Genomic DNA, 19,521 nt, shown 5'->3' on the forward strand with positions numbered 1-19,521 from the left:
GTGTTTAGTCAGTTGGAGTTGTACGCATTTTTCTAGCAATTTGGCCAGAGTGGGGATATTGGTGATGGGTCGGTAATTGTTTAGGTCGGCCGGGTCAGCTGTGGGTTTCTTGAGTATAGGCGTGACTTGCCCTATCTTGAGGGAGTCTGGGATGAATCCTTGTTGCAAGGAGCAGTTGATTATTTTAGTCCAGAGTGGGAGGAGCATGGGGGTGAGGGATTTAACAGCGTTGGCAGGTAGGGGGTCTGTGAGGTGATTGACGGGTTTCAAGGTGCCGAGCAGCTTGTGAATTGATTCTTCAGTATACGTGTCGAAGGACGTCCATGAAGCGTTGTTTTTGGGTTGTGTGTTAGTTATGCACATGGAGCAGGAGTAGCGACTTACATCGTTGAGGAGATCACTTCTTATATTGTCGGTCTTTTGCTTGAAGAAAGCAGAGAAGTCTTTACAACTTGGTGTATCCTTTGCTGAGTTGTTAGGTTGTAGAGGCTGTGTCTTTGTTTGGGTTTTGACTAACTCGAACAGTTTTCTTGGTCGATTCTTTGCTTGATCCAGCTGTTGGCTAAAGAAGACTGATTTCGAGCGTTTGATTTTCCCGAAATAAGCGTTTCTCTTACTCTTAAGCGCTCTAAGGTGCAGTGCTGATGGGTCAGATCTCCACGTGCGCTCTGCCATGCGCATAGCCGTCTGTCTTCATTGAGTCTACCATCATACCATTGGTTCGAATTCTTGGTGGTGACTCTTCATTTGCAGGGGTGCGGCTTCATTGATTATTGCAGACATAGTGTCTAGGTAGAGGTCGGTCAGTGAGTGCACATCAGAGACGCCCGTCGGGGGAAGAAGGAGATTGCCTGTGTGGGCAGGCAAGGAGTTTGGGTTGAGATTTTTCATGTCCCTCTTCCAGATCTTGGTTTTGACAGGTTGAGCCGGGTTAAGTTTGACCTTTTCGTTGATGAAGAAGGTGATGATGTGGTGGTCTGACCAATCACAGGGTTCGATTGCCTCCAGCTGGGTAGAGTCTTCTTTGGCGATGATTAGGTCAAGGATAGAGCCTTTTTCATGTGTCGGACGGTTGCAGATTTGGGTGAGGTCAAGCGCGTTGAGGAAAGTCTTAAGGCTATTCACCACAGCGTCTTTCTGGTCGTTCCAATGAAGGTTGAAGTCTCCCAAGTAGATTTGATTGATCTGACGCCCGGCGTTGGTGGATATCGTGTCCATGATTTGTTGGGAGAAGGTGAGGTTGTCCCTGGGTGGGTGGTAGATAACATGAAGGGAGCACACAGGTTTGCCCTCGCTAGTAATATCGAGGCAGATGAGTTCGCAGGAGGAGAGGGAGGGGGAGGGACCTTCAGTGATGGCGAGGTTGCTCCTGAAGATGCATGCGATTTCCCCCGCCCGTCTTGCCATTTCTGTCGAGTCTAATAATGTGATATTTGGGGGGGGACTAGTATGTCCATAATAGGTGTGGAGGCTTCAGTTAGCCACGTTTCAGTCAGAATGGCTAGATCGAGGTCCCTTGATGAGATGAGATCCGCGATGCCGGAGGAGTGTTTCGGGGCCGATCTGCAGTTGAGCAGGATACACTTTAGTCTGGGGGTGAGGAGAGTGGGTGAGTGTTCTAGAGAGAGGGGGACTTTTCTGAGATTACAGGGGACGGAGCTTCTGTTGCTCCGTGTGGGGGGCCTTGGGGGATATGTGAGAATCGTGGGTATGGGAAGGTGTGTGGTGGGTGGGAGTTTTGTGGGACCTGGGCCATATGAGCGGAGTAGAGTGTGCAAGTCTCGATCAGAGAGGGGGTGTAGGGTGCGACGGGGGCGGCCGGTGGCCTTGCGGTCGGGGATTGAGGGCCAGGGCGGAGAGTGATGAGTGAAGCGGTTTGAGGGGCAAGTGATGCACTTGTTGGGCGCAGAAGTGGAGGGAAGGGCTTGTCTGGGGTGCGTGAAAAGAAGTTCTTTGATGGAGTGAAGATCTTCTTTGACTTGTAGGAGGGTGGATATGATCATGTCCAGAGTTGGTTTGGGGATGGTATTGGGAGTGAGCGCAGTGGGTGAGTGATTGAGTGCAATGGGGTGGGCACTGGATCGAGTGGGGCGGGATGTGCACGCGATGGTACATGGCACTGCGGCCGTAGTAGGCGGGGTACAGGGCTCTGCGGCCATAGTAGGTGGGGTGGCATTCGATGGATGAGGGAGTTTGTGATCAAGGGGCGTGGATGGCGTGGATGAGGACAAGGGGCGGTTGGTAGCGTAGGTGATGGCGCTGGCGGAAGGCGGCGTAGGTGAGTTGAGGGATGAGTGTAGGCTGGAGAAGGAGGGAGTGACAGTAGAATGGTGGGGGCTAAGAGTGGGGGGGATAGAGGATAAGGGGTTGGGTTGAGGGAGGTGGTGTGTTCCGTGAGTCTGGCCGGTAGGGTGGGGTAGTGGGGAGTGAGAGTGGGGGGGGGAGAAAGGGTGAGAGTTGGTCGTGTCGCGGGTCGTGGGAGATGTGCTCAGTGCGGTGGAGGTGGATTCTGCGAGACTCGTGTGAGTTGTGGGATGAGGGGTAAGGGGGGAGGGGGTATAGGGTATAGGGGATGTGTGAAGGGTGGTGATATTCGCCAGTGCATGAGGGGTGTGGGGAAGTGAGATGGGATGGGTGATTGATTACAGTGGGATCTGAGACGTTCACAGGAGTCGTGAGGTGGGGGGTGAGGAGGGTGGGGGTATGGGGAATGTGCGAGGGGGAGTGGTCTTCGCCAGTGCATGGGGGATTTTGGGAAGTATGATCGGGTGGGTGACTGATTACCGCGCTGGTCAGAGGGGAGAGGTGTGAGATGCTCCTCTGCTGTGAGGGTTTAGGCAAGAAGTATTGACGCTTGGAGTTAGTGGGTGTTGTGTAACCCGTGGTGTTAGGCGTGGCGGACCGCCTGTTGGAGATATGATTTAGGAAGGTGGGGAACAGATGGTAGAGTAGTAGTAGGGGTAGTAGTAGCCCATGCAATTACCTTCGGGTAAAGTCTGCGCTATATAAAAACGCATAAAATAAAAAAAAAATATGTATTGGTAAATCCAACACTGACGCCAGTGTGGGTTTATCAATATGAGATGCTTGGTACTAAACATCCCTATTTTCAGTAAAGCTATTGTGTAGCGGGGGAACTCGTTTTCACCAGTTCCCGGCACATGTCTTAAGATAGCTTCCCTGGTCACCTATACTGGCAGTAATAGGACTAACCAGCACAGGGGCATATCTGCTCATGCAGGTATGTCATCACATGCAATATTCAGCACCCTGCTTTTAGCTGTCAGGCCTGCTGTAGGATTCACTTCCAAATATTATATGCAGTGTTTGGGACATGGCACACAGGGATGTGTGACGTGTCGTGTTTTAACTTTTGTCTACACCAAGAGACGCAACCTGCAGTGGCAGCCTTGCATGTGCGTGGTAAAGGGTCCTTTAGGGTGGCATAATTCATGCTGCAGCCTTTAGTACGTCAGGCCCTAGGTACCAGGGTACCATTTGCTAGGAATTAATAGAAGGTGTTAAAGGTTTTGCTTATTGGGGGAAACAATTGTACAGTTTTGGGAAAGAGCTCTTGCAGTGGGGGCCTTGTTAGCTCTTACTGATGTGGTAACACCCTGACAAAGCTAGTAGGCCTGCTTTATGGATAATAACACCCCCTTCTATTGTGATGTTTAATCTAGTATAGGTAGGAATGAGGGGGATTTTGATTGTGGTACAGGACCCTCTAGGGATGTAACATCCCTAGAGGGTTACATCAATTTTTAGAGCCAAACTTAAAACTGCACTATTCACTCAGTAAGGTATGCCGCTTCTATCGGTTCCAGTAAGAGTCGCTCCTCAGCGCGGGGACACGCCGCTGTGCGTCACCATGCGCTTTACAAAACTCCCTAAATAGAAATAGAAACATGATATGAGGTTTTACCAAAGATATTTTGATTTATTTTAACAGGTATATTTGTAATTAAATTTGAAGTATTTAGTGTGTATGTGTAATAAAAGTACTTTTCCATTTCAAACGAAAAAGCACTGACTGGATAAACATATATTGAGTGTTATTGCACTCCAGTGAGCTAGGGTTCCTAACCCACAACACTGTTGCTGAATGGACCTTGGCCTGCTCTGCTTGACTACCCTGAGTACCCTCAAGGGTACTTGGTTCCCAGTAAAATACAATGGTATACTTAATACTTGTGAAAGACTCACGTCCTCCAAGACTAATAACCTAATGTTCGAGGCATGTGGGCTGCTGAATTCATATCTGTGCATAGATCGCCGCCTAGTGTTGGGTCCGGATGATTGCACATTGTTGTCCTGGAAGAGTCTTCGAACTATCACGAGATAGGTGGCTCCTCCCCTGGACTACAGTGCGCATGGGCATCGCCTCCATCCCCAGATTGTTTTTTTCCGCCATTGGGTTCGGATGTGTTTCGGTTCCCTCTGTCGGAACCAATGGTAGTTTTACGTTTCTACTTGAGACCAAAAGGTCTTTAGGCTGGGCGTCGGTATTGTTTCGTTCAGGTTATCTTATTCTCAGCTCCGAACGCTTCCTGCCCCTCCGCGTGCTCTCGGCGCGGACGGGCCTACTCGACGCTCCAAGTTCCTGAACATGGAACGGACTCCGTTCAAGAGGTGCCCGGTGTGCACGTCCAAGTATTCACACCTCGACGTGCACCCTGTGTGCAACAAGTGTTTATCACCGGACCATGACGAGGCCAGGTGTATGGCCTGCTCAAAGTTCCGGTGCAAGAAGACCCTAAAGCATCGTCGGGCCGCTCGACTCCAGGCCCAGTTGTCGGCACCCCCTGCGCCCCCGCCAGACAACATCTTTGAAGAATTTGAAGAAGACGAAAATGTCTTTCAGGTTTCGGACTCTAGCCCTGCGTCGGAGGGAGAGGACTACGACGCAGAGGATGAGGAGTTTGATGAAGCCGGCGACGAGGTAGGGGACGACGATGGGGCCATTGCCACCGTGGGGGATAGCTCGGAGGAAGAGCACCCCCAGACTGATTCAGGGGCCAATCCCCAACATACGGCCCAGGTCGAGGGATCGCCTTCGGGCCTTACCCAAGACCTTGCTAATAGTCTAACTGCCCCGCCTCTCGGCCCGGCCGCGGACATTTCTGAGGCGCCACTCCCGTTGAAGAAAACGAAAGTGAAGCCATCGGGATCCACACCATCGGTTTCGAAACCGAAAGTGAAAGCTCCACTGGTGGGACAGAAGGCTCTAGAGGCGTCAACACCTAAGAAAGTCAAAATGGCCGACTTGAAAAGCCACGCCAAAATGGCCGACCCCAAGGCCTCGGGGTCGACGCCGAAGACAAAGGTGGCCGACGCGGCTGCGTCGGCGCCGAAGATGGTCGAGGTCGACCCGAAAAAGGCTCCAAAGAAGCGTCAAAGCGATTCCAAGGCTCCGGCTGTGCCGGCTCCGACCGTCGGGGCCAAGGATGGCAAGGTGTCGACTCCGAAGACGCTGCCCCCGGCAGACTCGACTCCCGACTCAGGGAAATCGCTCGAGACAGTCAAGCCCTCTCCAGCCTTGACGAAGGTCGTTGAATCCCTCCAACGGATTCGAAACGCTGCGGTTCCCGAACCAGAGGGAGTGAAGCCGAAGCCCGCATCGAAGCCGGCGAAGGCGCAGACGCCTATTCGCTACACCCTGCCGCCAAAGTCGACGCCGAAAGCCTTCGCTCCGAAGCAGGGGGCGGACGTGCCCTCGAAGGAGGTGTCGACGCCCAAAGCGTCGTTGGCGGGGTCGAAGCCTCGGCTCCAGCCACTCGCTGAGGAAGAGCGCCGTGAGGTCATCATCGACGCCAATACTGGGAAATTGTCCCTCCTCAAACGGAAAATCACCACGGAACCGGTGCTTGAACATTTTCGGATTCCTCTTAAAAACAAGGACTCGGCGGGCGCTTCGGCCCCTATGGAGCCTTTGTCTCCCAAACAAGTGGAACGTTCTCCTACGCGTTCTAACGCAGGGGAAGGTGACGATGAGGAGGAAGTCGAGTACAACTATCCGGCGTACTCGGATCCGGAGGAGGAACATGAACCCTGGTCGGCCGGAGCCGACCCAGATGACCCGCAATCGGGTCAGGAACCGCAGCTCTTTGCGGCAAAGACCTCGCCGACGGAGGACTCTGCGGCCTTCAACGCCCTAATTGAGAGGGCCGCAGCCAACCATGATGTCGAGCTCCACTCCGATCCTGTGGATGTGGATTTTTTGTTTGACACTTTCTCAGTGGCAGAGAAGTCAGTCAAGACATTGCCAATGCTCAAAGGGGTGCTAAAGCACGCACCGGAGGTCTTCAAGGAGCCCACTCGGGCGTGTGTCATCAATCCTCGCATTGATAAGAAATATATGGCAGCGCCCTCGGATCCAACATACATCAAGGGACACTTGCCACTGGACTCTTTGGTTGTATCCAACGCTCGGAAGAGGGCGAATTCAGACTACTGGTGACGCTCCTCCCCCAGACAAAGAGTCGAAAATATTCGAGGCCTCGGGAAAGAGGATTGCTGCGCAGGCAGCTAACATCTGGCGTATTTCAAACACGCAGGCCCTACTTGCACGCTACGATAGGGCTCACTATGACACCCTAGAAACACTGTTGCAGCACCTACCTGACCAGTACAAGGAGGCTGGGGAGATGTTAATTCAGGAGGGCAAGCTAATCACTAACGCTTCCATCAAATGTGCACTAGATGTGGCTGACACTGCCTCCAGGGCGATCAACACTAGTGTGTTGCTGATGGCTTCGAATCTCAGGCTTTAAACCTGATATCCAAACAACCATACTCAACCAAACAGTGAATCCTGATCAACTGTTTGGCCCTGAGGTGGATGCGACACTGGAAAAAATAAAAAAGGACACGGACACTGCTAAGTCTATGGGGGCCCTCCAATCTCAGCAGTTTCGGGGTGGTTCCTTTCGCCGCTCCACTTCCAGAGGCACCTCCAGGGGTCAAACATCGCAATCCACACAGTACTATAAAGGCAATACCCAGACCTCATACACCAACAAGGGTAGAGGTGGCTACAGAGGCAACAATGTCAAGGGCAGGGGACGTGGAAACAATAGCTCCAGGTCCACCGCCGCCAACAAGCAGTGACGTCTTGTCACTGCCCCCCGACCACTCAACACCGGTCGGGGGGAGACTCCAGCAGTTCCTGCCCGCGTGGAAATCCATCACCACGGACAGGTGGGTGAGATCTCTTATCCAGTACGGTTACTGTCTGGAACTTACTTCCACTCCACCAAACATTCCTCCAAGAAGCCGTCCTATGTCCGGCGAGCACTTGCACTTGTTGCAGCAGGAGGTCACAGTCATGCTGCAAAAAGGGGCAATAGAGCTCGTTCCACTGCAAGAAAGGGGAACAGGGGTTTACTCCTTGTACTTTCTGATCCCCAAAAAGGACGGATCCCTCAGGCCCATCCTGGACCTCAGGCCCCTCAACTGGTACATTCTCTCGGAGCACTTCCATATGCTCACGTTACAGCAGGTTCTCCCTCTGCTTCAACAGGGGGACTTCCTGGCCACACTGGACCTAAAGGATGCATACTTTCATATCCCCCTGCATCCTTCCCACAGGAAGTATCTCAGATTCACAATCCTAGACCAGCACTACCAGTTCAGGGTTCTGCCGTTCGGGGTCACCACAGCGCCAAGAGTCTTTACAAAGTGCCTGGCGACTGTGGCGGCGCATCTGCGATGCCAAAACGTCCACGTCTATCCTTATCTGGACGACTGGCTCATTCAGGCAAGGACAGAACAGCAGTGCGCAGACCACGTGTCACGCACTATTCATCTCCTGCACGATCTGGGATTCTCGCTGCACTATCCAAAATCTCATCTCCAGCCCGCCCATGTACGGCAGTATCTGGGCGCGACGATAGACACGCTGGCAGCCACTGCGCAGCCAAATTCAGTGAGAATCGCCAGCATCCAGACTCTGATCCAACGATTCAGACCTCAGCACTCGCTTCCAGCGAAGGTGTTCATGCAGTTAATAGGCATGATGGCCTCCTGCATCTCCATCGTCCCGCACGCGAGACTACATATGCGTCCGCTTCAGGAGTGCTTGGCACGTCAGTGGACTCAGGCTCATGGGCAACTGACAGACCTAGTGTTGGTGAGCGGTCGGGCGTACAACTCTCTGCATTGGTGGAATCCACAAAACCTTTGCAAGGGCCGACCGTTCCAGGAGCCTGTGCCACAGATTATCCTGACAACGGACGCTTCTCTCCAGGGATGGGGAGCGCATGTACTCCATTACACGGTGCAGGGACTATGGACACTACAGCAGAGGAAGATGCACATCAACGTTCTGGAACTGATGGCAATCTTCATGGCTTTAAAGGCATTCAAAGTACATCTGTCCAACAAGGTCGTGTTGATCCGGACGGACAACATGACGGCCATGTACTACATCCAGAAGCAGGGAGGCACACACTCTCCGCAGCTGTCTCATCTGGCTCAGAGCATGTGGAAGTGGGCCATTCAGAGGAACATCTTCCTCATGGCGGAGCATCTCCCGGGCAAAGACAACCAGATGGCGGACCTGCTCAGCAGGCACAGCCACCAAATGCACGAGTGGGAGATACACCCATCAGTACTCCAACCGTACTTCCAAAGGTGGGGTCATCCAGAGATAGACCTGTTCGCCACAAAGGAGAAAGCAAAATGCCAAAGCTTCGCCGCCAGGTTCCCACACCCGCAATCACAGGGCAATGCGATGTGGATGAACTGGTCAGGCAGATTTGCGTACGCTTTTCCCCCAGCACCTCTGATACCGCTGGTGGCACGCAAACTCAGGCAGCACTCGATGACTCTCATCCTGGTTGCTCCAACATGGGCTCGCCAACCATGGTACACCACGTTTCTCGAACTCTCCGTGGTACCGCATCAGAGGCTTCATCTCACCCCCAGCCTTCTGACGCAGAGCCATGGCGACATTCAGCACCCAGATCCGCAACAGCTCAACCTGGCGATCTGGCTCCTGAAGTCCTAGAGTTTGGCTACCTCAATCTTCCCCCGATTGTATGGACATCATTCGGGAGGCAAGGAAGCCCACTACTCGAGCTTGTTACGCAGCCAAGTGGAAGCGTTTTGTCATGTACTGTGTAAACCACAATATTGACCCACTGGACGCTTCCATTCAGAACATTATTTGCTACCTGTTCCACCTGTACCAATGCAATTTGGCGTACTCTTCCATCCGCATTCATTTGTCTGCGATGGCAGCATACCTTCAGAATAGGCAACACCTATCCCTTTTTAAGGTCCCTGCTATCAAGGCTTTTCTGGAAGGACTTAAAAGGGTCATTCCACCGCGGACACCACCAGCTCCGGAATGGAACCTCAATGTGGTTCTTACAAGGCTGATGGGTCCTCCCTTTGAGCCACTGCACTCTTGTGAGCTTCAGTTTCTAACTTGGAAGGTTGCTTTCTTAGTAGCAATTACATCGCTACGGAGGGTTAGCGAGTTGCAGGCGCTCACCTTCCAGGAACCTTTCTTCCAAGTACACGCTAACAGGGTGGTGCTCCGCACTAACCCTAAATTCTTACCCAAGGTTGTATCTCAATTCCACATGAACCAAACAATTGAGTTACCAGTGTTTTTTCAAAACCCAGAGTCACTGGCGGAGCGGATGCTCCACACCCTTGATGTTAAAAGAGCCTTGATGTACTACGTCGACAGGACTAAAGATTTTCGTAAGACCAAGCAACTCTTTGTTGCTTTTGCCTCACACCACAAGGGAAATGCTATCTCCAAAGCTGGGATCGCTAGGTGGATAGTGAAATGCATTCAGATCTGTTACGCTAAAGCTAAACGCACTCTCACAATTCCACCAAGAGCCCACTCCACCAGAAAGATGGGGGCCTCTATGGCTTTCCTAGGTAACATTCCCTTAGAAGATATTTGTAGAGCAGCTACATGGTCTACCACACATACTTTCACTAAGCATTACTGTGTAGACGTGCACTCTAAACAGCAGGCAGCTGTTGGCCAGGCTGTTCTCAAAACGCTTTTTCAAACGGCTGCAGCTGGCACGGGCGGCCGCCTCTAATGGAGGGACTGCTATGTATTCTATGCACAGATATGAATTCAGCAGCCCACATGCCTCGAACTGCAAATGCTACTTACCAGTATGCATCTGTTCTTGGCATGTAGGGCTGCTGACATTCATATCGCCCGCCCTCCTCCCCGGCGCCTGTAGCAGCTGCAGTATTTTCTTTACACATATTTTCATACTCTTAGCATAGGGCATCACTCACATATGTCACTCCATCTCTGCCAATGGCTAAAAACAATCTGGGGATGGAGGCGATGCCCATGCGCACTGTAGTCCAGGGGAGGAGCCACCTATCTCGTGATACTTCGAAGACTCTTCCAGGACAACAATGTGCAATCATCCGGACCCAACACTAGGCGGCGATCTATGCACAGATATGAATGTCAGCAGCCCTACATGCCAAGAACAGATGCATACTGGTAAGTAGCATTTGCATTCTTGCAGGTGTCTTGGCCATTATTTGATGTTAGATATGTTCCAGATGTATTAGGCTACAAAGTCCTTAATACACATGAGATTCTGCTGTTTGTGTGTAGTCCTTTTCCTTGGCATAATTGGGTACAGTGACAGTACTAGACAAGTGACCCCGCAATGCTATATACGTATTCCTTTTGTGTGGGATCACAATGTAATCCCAGCACTTGAAACCAGAAATGATGTTTACAGAAAGAGTGGTGGATGATGCTTGAACATATTTTTCAGAAGCAGCAACCCTGCAAACAATTAATTTGACAAAATTTGGAGAAATGTAATGCCCAGCAAGTGTGACAAAAGGTTCAAACGCCTTTGTGCCCTGATCCACTATTTAGGATTTTACATGGCATGAGAGACAAAGTTCTTTCCATGTGTCATCAATAAGACCGAGAGTATGGCTGCTTCTATTGACTGGGTAGTAATGAGATCCTCATGGTATATTTGTATTTGTGGGCGTCTGGGAGGGAAACAGCCTTTACAACGAGGTAAATACATCACATGCATCTGCCTCACTTTTTTTTTTGCACGCATTTTTTTACCACGATTATGCATTTACATTGCATACCAATACCAATACCAAAAATAAGTTGTATGGGTTAGTTGTAGGGGTGGGGGTTTCCCTCCACAAATACATTGCTTTTAAATATAAAAACAATGCGTGGTATTGGAATGCGATGTAAATGCATAATCGCAGTAAAAACATGTGTGCTAAAAAATGCAAGGAAAATGCATGCGATGTATTTACCAGCGTTGTACCGTCGTACAACCATCTGGGATTGGTATCTGAAGCAGAGTTCACTCTTGGTCATTATATTGTCAGCTACATAACAAGACTCTTATTATTTTCAGTGCAGTTTGAGGGCTCTCTTGGAAAGCTCACAGTCTCCAGTGTTAACAACCCCCGCAAGATGATTGATGCTGTAATATCATCACGTACTGAAGATGATGTGAGTACGCAATGTGATATGACGGTTCTATGTACCAAAAGGTTCTTGTTGTATTCTCTTTGCTTAATTTCTTGCTATCATTGTTATTTTATAACCACTTCCGTTATGTTAAAAAAACATGCAAACAAATAACACTTGGGATTCAAGAAATAATTGCAGCAAAAATATTGGTAGCAACATAAATGCCTAATTGAATGGACCAGAGCCACAAATGTAAGCAATAGGTATGTGGATGAAAGATCGCGCACTAATTATAGTTCTACTTAGAATACATTTCGAACATGACTTCTTGAATCCATGGGTGAGTACATGGGTCTTGCATGGATGGCCTAGGAGAGCTCCGTTAAGGCACATTGGGATGACCTGTTGTAGGAAGCTGGATCTGTATATGGTATGCCACTAGGTGGTTATATCCTGAAAAGAGTCCAGAAATTCTCCAAAAGCGTACAGGGCTCAATGCAGACCCAAAGTTCTCTATTAGTGGTACTGTGGGCAAGCAGCTTTAGGCACAAAACTGAGACATTTATTGCACAACATTGACCAATAAGTGACACACGACTCAAAGTGAAGATTCACACCAATTTTATAAAAATAAGCTTTATTTGTGTTTTATTTAAAGACCAAGATCTTCCCAATAAGGTAAGTACGTTTTTCATGAAAAATCATTTAGAACCAGATGTACGACCCTAAAATGCGGTCGCATATGGGCAATCGGCCCGTTTGCACCTGCAATTTAGGGCATGGCCGTGTACAAACCTCAGTCTGCAAATGGGTAAAATTTACCGATTCACAAAATGAGGTTTGCGACTCGCTACTAGGAAGGGGCGTGCCAAGGGCATCCCTTCCTATTAGAGACTGGCATTTGTATGTATGAATGTTTTGCGGACGCAAAACATTCGTATTTTACCACTCACTTCAAGTAGGTGATAAACCATTTACAAATGGGAAGGGGTCCCAAGGGGGGCCCTTTCCATTTTGTGAATGGGAGCGAAAATATTGTTTAAGAGCAGGCAGTGCTACCAGGGACCACTGCCTGCCCTTAAAAAATGAAACTGAAAAGTTTCTTTTCTTTTGTAAATGCAGCACGTTTTCCTTTAAGGCAAACTGGCTGCATTTGAAAAAAGAAAACTGCTTTATTTAAAAAACAATCCCAGACATGGTGGTCTGCTGACCCCTGCAGGCCACCATCCCTGGGAGTGCTAGCCACTCCCAATGGGGTCACAAATTGCGCTTGCCTCATGAATATTGATGAGGCATGCAATTTGTGACCCCATTGAGAATCGCTAACTGTGTCTGTGACACTGTTGAACATTTCATTTTGCGAGTCGCAAAGCGACGCAATTTGCAAGTTGTAAAATGTAAGGGTCTTATATCTGGCCCTAAGTCTTTTAAAAGTCAACACTAACGGGCAAATGCATCATTGTCAATTGCATTCGCAAACGGTGTGAATCGCAATTTTCGGCCGTTTGCGAATGCAATTGACAAAATTGGGATGCATCATGTTTTTCGCAATTTTAGAAATCGCAATTATGTTGCGATTTCTAAAATTGCGTTTGCATTTAAGAAATCGCAATTTGAGATTTCTTAAATGCAGTGCATGAACATTTTAAATTTGCGAATTCGCAAATAGGGAGAGGTAAATTACCATGAAGTTGACCTTCATGGTAATTTGCGTAAACTTTCAAAAATGCACTTTTGTGCATTTTTGAAAGTTTCATTTTACACACACACATGCCCTTGGGGCATGTGTGTGTGAAAAATGCACTTAATTATATTTCAGGGGTGTAGGAGGGGGTCCTTTGGACCCACCCCCCCTGCACCCTTGAAATTGCTTTTTGAATCTGCGATTCGCAAATTGCGAATCCCAAATTGGAAATGACTTCACATTGATTCCTATGGGCCTCTAGGCCCATAGGAATCAATGGGAAGGGATTCCTTAATTGCTATTCGCAAATTGTGAATCGCAATTAAGGACATTTAAGAAATCACAAAAAAAATTGCGATTATTTGGTGCATAGCAGTTTGCCGTTTCTTAATTTTCGCAATTAAGAAATCGCAAATGGCAACAATGATGCATGTGGCCGTTAGTGCAATTTTTTTATTTTAACACTTAGTGCAATTTTTGAACAGCTCAATGTTATTCTATGGAGTAAAACATTAATGCTATTATACCAGTAATCAGACCTACAGTTTCAGTCTTCTGGACCAAAGGTCAGCAAGGGTAAGGTGAGTGTCACAAGCGGCACAAGTGCGACTGGGTGCAGAGGTCAAAATCAGAGTTTGGCCAAATGTGTTTCAATGGAGACTGGGGGTCCTCAAAGCCACACCACACTGCTTGCAGGTTAGTAGATCTGTTGCAGGGTCGAAGCTTTGAGGGTTAGACCAAGCATGGGGAGGAGGGCACAAAGCAGCACTAAACATGCGGCACAGGGGCTGGTCAGTGCAGCGTGAAAATTTAGCATTGTATGCCCAATGCTCTTCAATGGAGAGCTTGCTCCAGACAAACAGGTGTCGCAACGTTTCTGGTTCCAGACAGCAGAGGCTCTCAACCCAAGGGTCCAGAAACCTGTCTAGTGGTGGCAGGCTGCCTACAGCCAGCCTGTGACCACTCCAGGGTGGGTAGATTTTCATGGGGCACCTCTGGGGTGCCCGCTGAGTACATTGTTTATTGAGAGGAGTAGTTTGGTACCAAACACTTCTGTGTTCAGAGAAGCCATCCTGGTGCCTGGGAACTTGGGATTTGTTGAGTTTCCAACCAATGTACCCTCTATGGCTTCCTTGGTACTTACAATATCTAAGAATATTGTTGGGGAATATCTGCTCCGGCATATATGCTACACCTGAAGTACAGTGCACCCTGCACTGGGGCTGTGAGGCCTGCTAATGGGGTAACTTACCTATACTTTAGGCAGTGCTAGTTGCCTTGGCACACAGGCAGTGTGCCATGTCGACTTTGTCGTTTTTTCTACACCAGGCCATGTATGCTGCAGTGGCAGTCTACCTGGTCTAGGTTAGAGGTCCCTAGGGGACCCTCTTCAGTCCCAAGGCACCCATGTACCATGTATTAGGGACTTACAGGGAGCCTGAATGGCCAATTGTGGAATAGTTTTAGGGAAGTAGCACTGGCACAGGGGACCTCATTGACAATCGAAACCATGTCAAAGACCTGCCAAAAAAATGGGGGGTAACCATATCAAGAGGCACTTTCTCACACCTGTCATAAATTAATTGGTAGTAGAGTAACATTATGCTGAAATAGTTTTTTTTTTTTTTTTAACAAAACATTTCCACCATGTCTTATGGCTGTTAAATCCTTTGAATGGGGTTCTATTCTAGTCTGATATAATTCTGCTTTTTTGTGATACAAAATTCTGTATCTCATACATTTAAAGAGTAAGATTATCTTTTTTCACTCTGGTGGGCTACAGTCTGAGGTAGCTGGAGCATCTTTGCAAAGCATGGCTAGCCTTCTTTGAGAGTAATGAAGTAGGGACATTGCCAAGCAAGAAACAGGGTTTACAACACTGTCATTACATCGCGCTACTATTACAACGCAGTTGTTACAACGACCGCGTTGTTAGTACGTGATGCATTTACATCGCAAGTCATTACAACCACTTGCACTAGGGGCGCTGAGGTATTGGAAATTAATTTCGACACCTTCCCTACTGTTGCGCCAACTGAATAACCTACTTGGGCAGTACCTTTCTGATCTGACAAAGAGATCCAATAACACTTGCGGCTTTGGCCGATAAGTGGTTAGCTACCAGGGTTCAAAGAGCTAAAAGCAGCACAGTTCTAAACCAAAAGGGGAGAAAGACTCTTCACAGACTGGTTCCAAACCAGAGGGCATGGGCCAGAGTAATTCTCATGGGACTCTAATTAGGCCCAGGAGATATGGTAATGTTAATGGTGTATCCGGAAAGGAGCATCAGTAGAAGGCAAGGCAAGGAAGTCCTTGTGAGTAAGTGGCTCTATATATACTGGACCAAAGTAAGGTACAGTGTGTATAGAGACCACAACCCCCAGAGGTATAACAGAGGTTAAAGTCAGGGCTGACCTTACTCTCCAAAGTGGTAGCTTGGTCGAACAGTAAGGCAGTACCAGAGGGCAGTGTAAAGCATTTGTTGTACACACTCAGTCAGCAAAAGGTTACTCACACTCAAGGACTCAACTCCAGGCCAATTGTTTTTAAATCAAAAGATATAGTGGTTTTATTTCTAGAACCAACAGGTATCAAAATATACTTTTCTCAATATGAGTGATCTCAGATAATTACTTTGCAGAAAGGTAATAAACTTTGTAAACACAATAGGTACAGGGGTTGCAGTAGGCAACACAATTCTAAACTCAAATTAACAATGAGCTTAGTGGGTTTTTCTTCATAAATGCAGATTACTTTTGTAGCTCCGGGACTGGATCCTAGATTCAGTCCTGGGGTCTAAGCTGAAAACAGTTTAGTAAAACCGTTTTGGTTATTGCAAGGATTTTTAAAGAGTATAAAGATGTTAAAAGTTGACAAACTTTTCAGTGAAAAAACTAGCAATGTTATCCTATGGAAGGAAATTCTAGTCACAGGTAAAGTAGGTTCTCATTACCTTTGTAATCCAGGACTGGACTCCTAGGTTCAGTACTGGGGTCTCTACCTAAGATAAGTAAGTATTTATGTTTTAGTAGTTGGTACGATTTTTAAGGAATATTTATAATTTTCAAAAGTAGACACAGAAGAAATTTCAGAGATAAGCAGTCAATGGTTTCCTATGGAAGAAAATTCAGATTATGGATAAGTACAGTTCTAATTACTTTTGCGGTTCAGTACTGGGCCTAGAGGTACAATACTGGCTCCTCTCCTGACTGCAGGTGAGTAATTCGAAATTCGTTACTCGGCTGATTTTATAGGAGTATTTTAGAGTTTCAAAACTTCACACTTAAAGGATTTTTCGAGTCAAACCAGTCAATGTTATCCAATGGCAGGAAAGTGAGTTATCGGTTTCCAGGTGAGTATTCGACTGGTGAAGTTAAGGTTCTTGGCATACACTCAGCGGTCTCCCACGGTCGCAAACAGGCCAAGGCACACAAAAGGTCAGACAAGAGGACAGCAACTTTCTAAAAGTGCTGCTCTCAAACACAGGATTAAAAACAACCTTTCGGAAAAGATGTTATTAAATTCTGAGTTCGGGGATACCAAACTTTTATTTCCTATAGTGCTCCTATGGGAAGATATTCTGGTAGCCACTGTAGCCAGCATTCCCCATGATAGCCTTACAATAGTGAAAAACGAAAATGGCTGTAATTCACTACAGAACATGTCACCTGCACAAGTACATGCTCTACCTTTCACATACACTGCACCCTACCCAAGGGGGTACCTTGGGCCTTCCATAGGGGTGACCAATGTGTACAGAAAGGGAAGGGTTAGGCCTGGTCAGTGGGGACACTACCCAGGAGGACATGGCAGTTCACAGACTGCACACAGGCACTGAAGGCAGACTAGTAGCATTTGTTATCACCAGCCCTGGCTCACTCAGTGCACTTTACTAGAGACTTCTTGGTGACACAATTATGCCAATCATGGATAACCAATCACAGTATCAATTTACACAGGGAGCACTTGCACTTTGACACTGAACAGCAGTGGCAAAGTGTCCAAAGCATCTAGACCAGCAAAAACGAAATCCAGCGCAGCATCAAAAATACAGGAGGTAGAGACAAAAAGATAGGGGGAAACCACACCAAGGATGCCAGGTCTAACAGGGCTGATGGCACTTTAAATGGTCTCTCAGTCTTGGGCTCAAGAAGGAAGAAAATATTAGAAACCCTGGCAGGGCAGCCTCCGCCATCCATCCTTCTAAGGTTGCTGAATAGCATCCTATTAAGTAGTGGTAAAGTCTGTTTTTATAAGCTTGAAAAGAGCCCAAGTGAAGTGTGAAGCACTATAATATCAACAAGTACTGGCTAATAGAGGAGAACTAGTGAACGGCTGGGATACAGCACTATAGAATGTGGTGCTAAAAGTTCAGTGACTGGTGGGATGAAGAGACGGGCTGGGCACACGGATTCAAAGCAGATATGAGGGCATTAGAGAACAACCTGAGGTGGGAATTTATGATTATGGTGCGGCATTAGGTAGAGTAGGTATTTAGAGAAAAGGATCCAAATACCTGAGCAAAGTGGAGGGAGAGAGAGCGCATGTCAGACTACTAGCGTTTGGCCATGGGAGCCTGATAATCCCAATGAGAGTCTGGACTCCGACTCAGGATAAGTGAGCCACGCATGGTGAAACACAAATTGTAGCAGCTGATCAGTTAGGTTACTTAAACGGGAACAGAATACAGTGAAGCTAGGAAACTGGGTACTCTTGAGTAAAGGCCAATTAGTGAAATTTGAAATTTTGAAATTTAAACTTTATTGTTTAGTTAATTAAAACCATAACAATTTGATGTATTTCGCACACACACATTATAAACATGTATAAGTTATCATTTAAAAAGGATTAAAAACATTTTATAAGAACAAGAATTGAGAGTCAATGTTTTTCCAGATTATTAACAGTTGGGATCTTCGTGTTGTTTAAGATATTTCTCAAATGCTTGCAAGAACTTCACCAACTAGCAATGCATTCGAGGGGCAGTTATGTCCAAGCTTCCAATTATAGCAGATCTACATGTTCGTAGCTTCTTGATCCGAAAGCTTTGCTTTAAAAAGTATGAACGTTCTTTAGACAGCTTCCTACAGTGGCAGATTATGTGTATTAAATCTTCTTTGGGGCTACCACACAATCGACATTTTACAGCTACATGCTGTTTCCAAGCTGGTTCCTCTGCCAATGTCGGGCCAATTAGTGAACATACCCTAGATGCAGCCACCAGTGAATGGGGAATAACCCCTACCACATTATGAAGAGGGGGTTGGACAGTGCCAGTGGAACACTAGAGCCCCGACTTAAAGGAGAAATGTGTTAATATTGTCTATGTATGTCGTGATATAGCTTTACATGTATAAAGTTAGAAATAAAATGCTACTTTTCATTACAAAAATAAGTATTTGACTGGTCATTGATTTATTGGCACTGCTGTTCACTTTTTGAGTAATGAGTTGTTTTCACCAACCTATACTCCTTGCAGTGTTACCCAGTGTAGAGCGGCTACAGATCTAAGGTGGAGCTTGCTCCTAGGTACTACTGAGGTAGTCCTAGACAGAAGCACTCCTTCATTCCCAAGGAGCGAAAAATATGTACATTGTATTGCATGTTTTCTTTACCCCCCACTATGCTGACATTGCTAAATTAAAACATTTTGAACTTCACAGTACATCTGGCTTGAGCCCTCGGAAAGGGAGATTATTTTACCTGTGAATGTCTGGTATGAGCTTATCTTCAATGTACCATAATGGCCATTATCCCCAATCGAAGTATGGAACAGACCCCGTCTACCACACTTAAACAGGGCACTAAAGTGGATTCCACCATGACTTGCAGTACCTTCCAGCTTTTTGGGACTGTTCATGTGGGACATGCTTTTAAGAGTCTGGTATTTCGTATTGTAGAACACGCTCACACAATTACCAGACTGCAGGGTGTTTATAAAGACTTAGAGAAACTTGTCAACCTTATTATGAAGTTCCTTATTTGATATGCAGCATAAATAGTTAGTGCTTTAAGTGTATGGTCTCACTTATTCTTTATCTCTAGCCTGCTTCTGTTCACACTCTCACCCTTCTTCAAAGATCCTCATCTCTTTTGCTTTGCTCCCATTTTGTTGCTCCATCATCTTTTCCTACTTTTCGTCTTTCTCTTGTACCAGCCCACACAGCCTACTTACTTGCCCTGTGCTTTAACCAGCTTTTTCTCCATTCTGCCATAGGCTCTTCCACGTTGTGTCTTTTGTATTTTCATAAATGTACAGTCGGTGGGTGAGGGAGGCAAGGGCTGATGAGCAGAGGAGGGCGTCCAGAAAACTTTAACCCCCCAAAAAAAGAACCATCAAAAACTGGGAAATGCCCTGTCCTCTGTAAACCAAGTGCAT

At 47.3% G+C, this 19,521-nt stretch overlaps 1 protein-coding gene across 2 annotated transcripts in view; it reads left to right on the forward strand.

The window, feature by feature from the left end:
• Positions 1-19,521, forward strand: part of PATL1 (PAT1 homolog 1, processing body mRNA decay factor) — a 168,989-nt gene that overhangs the window by 114,563 nt on the left and 34,905 nt on the right. For both annotated transcript variants that reach the window (XM_086953075.1, XM_086953077.1), the window contains one exon: positions 11,400-11,497. In XM_086953075.1, coding sequence (XP_086809201.1) covers positions 11,400-11,497 — 98 coding nt within the window. The remainder of the gene's footprint in view (positions 1-11,399; positions 11,498-19,521) is intronic.

The sequence above is a fragment of the Lissotriton vulgaris genome, chromosome 1_2, assembly GCF_964263255.1.
Source record: "Lissotriton vulgaris chromosome 1_2, aLisVul1.2, whole genome shotgun sequence".
Lineage (NCBI taxonomy): Eukaryota > Metazoa > Chordata > Amphibia > Caudata > Salamandridae > Lissotriton > Lissotriton vulgaris.